Consider the following 9,831-nt stretch of genomic DNA (forward strand, 5'->3'; position numbering starts at 1 on the left):
AAGCTTCCCCTTCCCCCACTACCAAAAACACCCTCCCCCCATCCCCCCAACCCCAATACACATGTGTGGTGGGGAAAGTAGAAATCTCCATTTTAATTGTTATTCTCAAGCATTCACGCACTTGACAACATGTTACGTTTTCTTCTGTTTCAAATCACAGTGTTTCACTTTATATCTACCATTCCCATGGTTGTGGGATAGAAGTACAATTATTTTATTTTTACAGAGGAAGAAGTTGAACCCAGCAGGTGTTGTAGGACTCTGGTAGCTGTCATTACAAGTAGTTCATCCTCCCAGAGGAAAAAGAGCTCAGTGAGAATCACCGTGATTACATAGTGGCACAGAGTAGATACTGGCAGAATTGGCAAGCAAGTGTAAAAAGCCTCATCATGATTTACAGGCGTTTTGCATCCAACAGCTTGACATTAAATAAGTATTTCTAAATAATTTTCAGAAGTTCTGTGAATTGTTTCTGATGGCATATTTTTTTTTTTCCTTGGGACAGCTTCATTGACTGGAATGCAGCTTGTGACAGCCAGTTTTCCAACATGTATTGTCCACTAGAGATGAATGAATATGGTGCTTTTCCAGAGGGTAAGATGAAATAAAGCTTATGAATTATCACTGAGTGTGGTTTTTTTCTCTCACCTTTTGTAGAACAGAAGGCTGAGCTTGTCTATAAACATCTGGGCATTCATTGCTTAAGCAGATTTTACAGTTTCCAGCTGACTGAATGCTCTGTGGTAATAAACAATGTCTTCATGTGGCGAATGAGAAGACTGGTGCTCGTATGGAGTTATTAAGCCTGAAAAACCAGTATACAGGATTCTCTCTGAGAGGGAATAGAGAGAAATGCTCATGACCACAGTATTACACAAATCTTTTTGCACAATTTTCTTTGTTTCCCCTCTGGCAGGCTTCTGCCTTCCAGTGTGTGAAACAGAAGGCCTCTTGTGACCAATTACCTTTCCAGACTAGAGTTTCTTGGCTTGGGAAGCACACTGGCAGCAACCTAGAATTCTTTAGCATTACCTAAGCAATAATTAAAGGTCAGGCTACAGTATCACAGGCAGCACGGTGGTCCCTTGGGTGCTTAGTGCTGAGGCATGTTGGCAGTGAAGCCTGGGTAGGCTCTGCCATGCACGTTCTGTGGCTAATAAAGACTCTTTTCTCCAGTAGGGAGATTGCCAACTCTTTATCCTGTCCTCCTGATAGCAATTTGTTAGTGAGCCCCTAATACAGAGTAGTAGTCTTGTTAACAGAAATTGTTATGCTTTGCTGCTGTGCTGCCCTGAAGGTGCCTGAAGTCACTGAACGCTTAGGTTGGTTCCAGCCTGGCTCACTCCTAGAAGATTAAGTGTTCCTCCATGGAAATGTTAGTAGTGTTTATATTGCAAAAGCCTTATTTTGTCTTCCTGTTTTTATAAACTGCAGAAAACATGAACTACCCCAGTGGCTTCCCTGGTACTGCAGCAGTGCAAAATACAGCCTTCATTGACCAGAACTGTCCCTCCACCTGGAACGCACCTCCCAACATGCCACCGACCTGGGAGCCTGCCAGTTACATCAACTCCACAGTGAGTATTGTCACTGTGAGGTGCTGCCTTCATGTGCCTCTTCAAAGCCTTCCCAGTGCATTCCTGTCTTTCCCCTACCTGTTGCTTGCCTGTTCTTTGTGAATCCTTCAAGTGGCCTGATGTATATATTTGATGCTGGCATTGGTAGCATGGCTTTTTCCCAGTTGTTGGTCAAGACTGTTACTGGACCTTGTCTGTGAAATTTTAAGACAGATCCTTTTCCCTGAAAATTGATTAAAATCATCTTACATATGGAAAAATGTTCTGGACTTACATAGTCTACTGAGACTTTTTCCTATCAAAATCAACCTTTCCAGATGAGAGTAAAACACAAAAAGTGCTGACAGCAAAACCCAAAGAGATTTGGAAATTGTAGAGCTGAACGGACAGCTGCTCTCAGTGACTTTGACAGATTTTTTTGCCAGGAAATCTAAGTGATTTAAGGTGGATTTGTGCAGATTTCTGAATGCTGACTTTGACCTGTTAGGCTCTAGACTAGCCACGTTTATGTCGTCCCATAGTGCAATGTAGTGACTTCAGTTCAAGGTAATCTTCAATTGTAACCACCTTCTCTTCTGCTCACATTTCAAAACCTTCTACTTTAGAATTTTATTTTTTTTATTTACAGTAGGTTTGTTTTGAATAAAACTAACCAAATAAAGCAAGAAATATTTCCAACTGCAAAAGTGAAAATTCTACTGTGTTAAAAAGTGGCAAAACTGATAGAAGACTGTTTCCTAAAATAAACGTGGCTTTTTTTTTTTTTTTTTCATATTTTATTCAGTAATGCCAGGAAACACAGAAGGTAGAGATTGGAAAATACATTAGATAATTCAGTTCATTTCCCTGGCGAGCTTTTCCCCACAATACGTTTCAGTGTTTCATTCAGTTTTAAAAGTCCCAAGACTTCCATGACCTTCTCTGAGAGACTTCCTCACAGACTAACACATCTTGCCCTCCAGGAGGTTCTTTATAAGCTTTCAAAATTTTCTAACTCAAGTCCCTGGCTCCCAATTATAGTCTCTTTTCCATCCTGAATATGCCCCCCTGCTCCCCATGTGCATAGTCTTTCAGTACTGACACATCAGCCTTTTTCTTGTCATTTCTTAGGCGTCCATCTTCACGTGCCTTCCATTTCTCCCTTACTTTTCTTAACTGCCTGACCAGAACTGAATATTGTGTTCCTGTTACAGCAATATCGATGCCGTGCAGGGAGGAGCTCATATGGCTTCATTCAGCCAAGTGCCTTTGCACACACACACTAACGCGGCTGTACTATTTTTGGCAGCCATATTGCTTTGTAAATGCGTGTGCAATTTTCTACTTGTGTGTTTGCTCTGCATAAATGCTGCTTCCTCCCATTTAGTACTATATTTCCACATTTTCTTTGGCAAATGATCCATTTTGCAATTCCCCATGCTGATTGTATCTTGCCCTACAGCCCTACCTCTCAAGCACCCGAAGCTTGTCTCCTATGTCTGGACTTTTTGGTTCCATCTGGGCACCTCAGAGTGATGTTTATGAAAGCTGCTGCCCCATCAGTGCCACGACCCAACACTCAACCCATGTGGAGAACCAGGCAGTTATGTGTAAGCAGGAATACTATCCAAGGTTTAACCCCTTCCGTGCCTACATGAACTTGGACATATGGACTACAGCAGCCAATCGGAATGCAAATTTCCCACTTTCGAGGGACTCGGGTTACTGTGGAAATGTGTGAAAGGAATTTGATTTAAAAATGTGAATAAAGTTGCTTGCAATTTTGATTACTAGAGTAAGCTGGTTGTTGAATAGATGACAATGTTGGTGGATATTTTGGCACTTTTATATTGAAAATAAATTTTTTTTTTACTGAAGTCTGAGCATTCAGTGCATTTTAAAAAGCAGAGCGTAATCAGGATGCTGTTATTGTCAGGTGAATGCTATAAATCTAAAATTCAATTTTTTTTTTTTTTTTTTCAAGAATAAGGACAGTATTGGGTTCTTAAAAGCATCCGTGAACCTGTACTGCACATCTGAAGTTTACATTCTGTGGTATAAAGCAGGAGTGGTTTAGCATTTGTAGACAGAAACTTACACCCATAAATAATATCATCTGTACCGAATGGTAACACTGGGCACCTACCTGTTGATGCAGATCAGAGATTTTCCAAGTGGTGCCACTTCTACTGCTGACATAGTTATTTGTGGGTGTAAACTTCTGGCAATAGAAAAAAGGCTGAATTGTGGCTTGTTTATCTGGCTTCAGAATGCAAGCTGTCACTTGGTCGGTGTTACGCCTGTGCAGTGTGGGTGAGTGGGCATTTCTTTCAGGAGCCTTTCTTGCAAGTGACTCCTGACATTTTGTGTTTATATTTTTAGCCTTCATGTTGCAATAGCATTTTCAGTGCATTTAATTGCCCTTGTTTAAAATGCCAAAGCTTTAACTGGAACAAATATTTCTTTGAGAGTAGAGTTCACACCACTCTCTAAAACAGAACAGCCTTGTGTTAGCTCGTGTTATGAGACTGAATCTTTGCAGTGGGAAAAGCAACCAGGGAAGTGTTGCCACCTAGTTTGGGACTGGATCTTTCCTTCGTGTAAGCTGTCTTTGCTGACCATTCCTGTAGAGCCCTTTGTTCTGGCATGGCAGAGCGTGTCTGGGCATTCACTCTCAGGTGGCAGGAAAAGGGGAAGGCATCCTTTAGATTCAGAGATGTCCTTGACAAGGGAATTTGTTAAGCCTGGAGAAACAGTAAAGAGGGATCCAGTAGCAGCCTTGTACAGCTGCTTGAAGGAGAACCATAAAGATGGCAGAACCAAAGTGGCTGCAGGCATTACAGCAAGTGACAGTGGTCACAGGTTGCCACATGGGAGGTTCAGGTTGAACATGAGTGACTTCCCTTGAGGGTGGTGCTGCAGGAGAATGGGTTGCCCCAAGGGGTGGACTGATCTCTGTGCTTGGAGATGTTCATGACGTGGCTGAACGAACCTGGACGTGACCTGCTCCAGTGGTGGTGGCAGTCCTGTGCTTTGTGGGATGTCGGACTAGAGACCACCAGGGTCCAGTCACCGTTTTGAGGATTCTGTGAACTTGAGCAAGTTCCTTACTTTTTGCTACTTTGTTTTATGTTTGCCTTTTAAACTCAGACTGACTGGAAGACAAGAACTTTGACAACAAAATGTTGAGGCTTTCACATTTGTTTTTATTTGAAGGTGGAGCAGAAAAGGCACTGCAAAATAGCTGACAACCTTTGTGCAAGGCTACTCAGCAGTCTGAGCTCCCAGACTTAAATTCTGGCCCTGCCAGTCTCACCACATTGCTGGGCTTTAGGACAGCTATTGGGCAGCTAAACTTGCTGATTTCAGCCAGAAATGCCATCCCAGATTTTGAAATGTTACACCAGAAACAGCACATTTCTGCAAAAAGTTTATTTCAGTAAATCAACAGTTCTTGCAAATAAAGCTTTCTTGAAAGGTACCCTGCCAGCTACGCTTTCCCGTGTGTTTTGAGTTAGCTCAGAAAGAGAGAGCAGCTGGGCGGGATAGTGAAAAGCTGCTACATTTACCATTTACCTACTTTAACTGGTCATGGGGAAGGTGCTCCTAAGCCTTCCTTTGGAAAAATGGGATCATCACTGACTGCTTTTCAAAACCATGGTGTGTTAATGACTTCAGCGGGAACTAGTGCCTGGAATCTTTGGTGCTTTCCATGATGCGTCGTACTGGGTAGAAATCTGTTTGACTCTGGAGTTTGATTGTAATTGTTTGTGATTCTGAAGGAAAGTTCAAATGTTCATATGAACTTTGATGGTCTTGAAACCAGTACTGAGCCATGAGGAGTAGTCTTAACCACTGACATGCTTTCTGTGCACCTCTTGCCTATGGCAGGAGACTTCGGGAGGAATAAGAGTGGGAGCGTGAACACAATAAATATGGAGAGAAAAAAAAAGATCAATTGGTTTGAAATGCAATGAAGTTCTTTATTCCCTGGATGATGTTGGCTGTTGTATAGCGTGTTCATTGAATTTTTGATGTGCAAAGAGTGCAAGATCATTTTATTATATCTGCAACAAACTGTAACAACAACAACAAAACCCCACAGAATTCTGATCTACACAGAGTCCCTGTTGTAAGTAACGTCTATGTTCCAGACAGAATAAATCACTGAAAAAGAGAGGAAAAACCGTACAATAAACCAAGCAAGGACACTGGAGAGTTTGGGGAGAGCAAGAAAAGTTAAAATGTTTGGAAAAGAAGACCCCTGTGAAAAAGTTGGTCATAGTTGTTAAAGTGCCAGCAAAAGATGAGGGAAATGAGCCACAAACAACTTGAGAAATATTGCTAAGAAAGAAAACAGTAATACTCTTTAATCAAACCAGAATAGATCAAGAAGTAATTCCCCCGGGAGCTGTGTAGTATTAGGCAAAGTATTTAATATAACTTTTCATAACAATAACTAAGGAATGTAACAAGCTCATTAAGGTTACCAGGAATAATTGCTGCCATCAGGAGACATCTGTAGCTTAATTAACAATCCACTGAATACAAGTGGATTTGTGATCAGTTAAAAATCATTCCTCCACAGTAAAGGGGAAGATGAAATAAATAGTCCCACTACAAATTTCTTTGTACCAAAATGACTGTAATTCTGCTAGAGTGAAACTGGAGAGGTTGCTCTAAAGGCATCTCATTGTTGTGAGCTGAATAATTCCTAATTTCTTGCCTTGTGCCAGGAATTCTTTATAGCAGGATCAAGAGCTTCACACATCTCTGAAACTGATACTGTTTTTTTTGAGAACTTCAGCAAAAGGACTTGTCAGCCCAAGAAATGCTTAATAAAAGCAAAATGCCTTGCACAGTTCACTAGCAGGGCTGGTTATGGGGGAGGGGGAAGTCATGAGGAGTTTCAGGCTTTCAGTGTGGATTTCTATCAATGAAAATGCTACGGAACCTCGGGACATTCAGTATTTTCTTGAAAAGAGACCTGGGAGAAGTGACGGCCCCCTCTGCCTCCTGCTCACAGCGGGTTTGTGGCTTCTTAGATGCGCATTGTGAACCGGGGATACCAAGTTATTGCTGTCCTTGGACAGGACACACAGGACATCTTGGCCAAGCCTGCCTGGTTTGTCTGGAATTCCCATCCTGGAGCCAGGGAATATTCCTGGCACGTTTTGTGAATGTTAATGAGGACTATGAGAGACAGCATTTGGACAAAACCAGCATCTGCTGCAGGGGCGTTCAGGTGCCGCAGCCTTGCCAGACTGCAGCGAGCCCCTCACAGCGTTAAGGAAGCTAAGGAAGAGGAGCATCCAACGCAACTTCTCGGTAGTAGAGGGCAGTGCTCTGCTGGGACCCTGTATCTTGGTAAGTGGGGCTGGTAGGGTGCTGAGCTTGCTTATACTGGGAGGGATTTGGACTGCCCAGCAGTCTGGCTACCATTGGTCTAGCCTGGGAGCTGGGTTTGAACTGCTTGAGAGCAACAGACTGGCCAGACTGAGCTGCGGATATCATGTGCAGGGTTCAAAGCAGGTGGGTGACTGTATGAGTCCCTGAAGGCAGGCTCACCCAGAGAGCACGGTTGTCACTTGCTCTTGTGGTTTTGTCATGAGCACGGTGACAATTGTTGGGTCTGTCCTACACCTCCTGCAGATGGACCTGGGCGTGCAGGACTGTGCCAGCTGCCCGAGGCAACAACCAGCAAACAGCTTCCTGTTGCTCTTGCAGAAATGAGCTGGAAAATTCTGAGGGCAGATGAGAAATCTGATTGCCAGAGGGCAAATGAGCTCGTTAAAGAGAATGTTAACTAGCTTAATCTATCTGCTGAAGAGGCGGGAGGGGAGGAAGCAGGGGAGGTGCTCACCACCTGCACAGAGGCTTCCAGTGCCTTCAGTTCCAGCACCCAGCGTCTCTCTGCCTTGGGAGAAGCCTGGGTGCTGCCTGGGAAGCTGCAGCCTGGGGGGCATGGCAGGTTTCTGCAGAGCCAGCACCGCCATCCTGCTAAGTGAGCTCTTGGTCCGAATTTACAGTGGTAGGTTGGGCGTTGCTTTCCAGCATTTGCTTTCTTCCCTTCCAGCTTCAGGGAACACCTGTTTATTTTTCTTAGTCATCAAGTCACTTCCATCTTCTTTTGCCCTCTCCATGTATTTTCTTTGTTTTCAGCAATTCATGGAAGAGCTGCGCGGCAGCACCTCCCCATCACCACGGGCACGTTTTAGTTGTACCTTTGATTCCTCTGCCCCATCTCACTGTTCAGTCTCTCTGTCCACTTCTGTGGGGGAAATGGCTCAGGGCAGGGTTTATGGCAACCTCTTCTGCAGCACCACTAGGGGGGCTGAGGTTCACTGTCCCCCCAGGGCTGCTGGGCTGCCATGGCTGTCCTCCCTCCCAGTGGCAACGCCACGCTTACCCGGCCTTTCTGACAGGCGGGAGGCTGGCAGAGGTAGATGTCCCAGCTGGAGAAGGAGGTTCCTGGCATTGGTGGGGGCAGTTGCCCAGTCCTGCACTGGAGGAGGCTCTGCTGGGCGAGACCCAGTGATGCTGCCCATCTCCATGAGCTGGGGGCCATGGAGTAGTGGGAGGCAGTGGGTGATCTGTTCTCGGCCCCATCATGGGCGAGTGACAGGAGCAGAGCAGGGGTGGATTTATTGTCCCAACCCTACAAGGCGGTGTTGCAACTGAGGTCCTGGGAGCTCTCACCCACCTCTGCAGCTCATCACTAGTGCACCGACACAGGAGCTCCCCTGCTGCTGAAAGCTGAATGTTACTGCTCCTCCCTCCATCTCTGGAGTGGGTTTTCCTGCAAAAGCCGCCTGTCCATGTCTGACAAAAACACCTCCTTTGTTGCTCTGGGTTGCTCACCATGCAGCTGGCTTTTTCCATGACTTCTGCAGTGTTTTGTTTCTTGCTGCTTTCTTCAACAACAGCAGCAGCAGCACAACCCCTGAAACCTTGTCTTAATTCCAGAGTTGCTTTGAAGGGCGGCCGTTCCTGGTGGCTCCCCTGTGTTGCGCATGGGAGCTGCTCCCTGGGCTGTTTGGGTTTTTAGCAGCTTTATTCAGAGTTGGTGGTGGTTTAGTGTTCCCATGTGATCCTGTATACCTTTCCAGAGTTTTTGTTGTCTCGAGGCTGCCAGCAACCTGTGCAAGCAGGGACCACAGTGGCCTGGAATAAGGGGCCTCCCTAGTGTACGCACCAGTGCCAGATGAGCTTCTCTAGCTGGTGTGGACGAGTTTCTCATCTAGCATAAACCAGTTATTTAATTATTGTTAGCTAAGCCACCAGCAGCCAGGCTTGGCTTATAACCAAGTACATACATATACATCTCTTGGAAGGAGCACATTGCCTTTGTGAGTGACCAAAAAGCCCCTGTCCTCTTCAGTAAGCCCAACTCCCATGCAGTGATTTCCAAAAAGTGATGGCCTATGCCCTGGCCATCCCCACCACACTCTGGGGCATGACTGCCATACTTGTGGGGTGATAGGTTCTGCCAGATCTCATTTCTCCAACTGCACTGGCAAAGTGCTCGGTTTGCTGGGAGCCATTTGTTTGGTTTTAATTTTGACTGAATGTACAGTTTGCGAAGGGAAGCTCATGCTTTCGCACGTCTTCGTTAGCACAGATGTGGGACTGGGGGTCAGCGGGTGCTGTGGTGTGGGGCTGTCTCGAAACTAGAAATAACCTCCTTCTCACGCAACGTGGAGGTGCTGCAGCGAAGCGCTTGGCCATCAACACCCTACAAGAACCTGCTATGATTGCTGGTTCTGATTTAGGGAAATAAATGTTTCACTTCATTTGCTTGACACAGCCTTGCTAGATGAAAGGTGTTTTGCAGTGTAGTGTAGGAAATGATGAAGAGTGCAAACCAGATGTTGAAGCTGATAAGAAAACCTTGCAGAAATGGCAGAAACTGCTGCAACCTTCTCGCCACTCTTCTCAGACTTACGAGACGGCAGTGTGGCTGTGGGAGCTTATTGCTTTCCTCTCAGCGGCACTCGCATGAGAAAGGCAGCCTCTCGGTGATGTTCCTCCAGCCGCTTGCACGCAGCCTGGTTCACCCTTCCTCCAGCCCAGCTCATGATGGCGTGTGCACCTCCAGGATGGTATGTGGTGCTTGTGAAGGAATGGAAAATTACCTCATTGCCACCCTGTTTCCAGAGCAGCGTGGGAAGCCCTCCTCCCCTTCAGCCATCCCCTGTGTTTTTCAGCTGTGCGACCCACGGTTTGTGGTGTAAATGGTTTCTGGAGCTCAGCAGCAGTTTTGTGTCAATCCACT

At 45.5% G+C, this 9,831-nt stretch overlaps 1 protein-coding gene across 1 annotated transcript; it reads left to right on the forward strand.

Moving 5' to 3' along the window:
* Nucleotides 1-394: 394 nt before the first annotated feature.
* Nucleotides 395-3,433, forward strand: LOC104524867 (transmembrane protein 131-like). Its single transcript, XM_010167867.1, has 3 exons — nucleotides 395-594; nucleotides 1,435-1,577; nucleotides 3,019-3,433. Exons 1-3 carry the CDS (start codon nucleotides 549-551, stop codon nucleotides 3,295-3,297), a joined length of 468 nt encoding a protein of 155 aa, XP_010166169.1. The 5' UTR covers nucleotides 395-548; the 3' UTR covers nucleotides 3,298-3,433.
* Nucleotides 3,434-9,831: the final 6,398 nt, after the last annotated feature.

This window comes from Antrostomus carolinensis, unplaced genomic scaffold (assembly GCF_000700745.2).
Source record: "Antrostomus carolinensis isolate BGI_N321 unplaced genomic scaffold, ASM70074v2 scaffold43975, whole genome shotgun sequence".
NCBI lineage: Eukaryota > Metazoa > Chordata > Aves > Caprimulgiformes > Caprimulgidae > Antrostomus > Antrostomus carolinensis.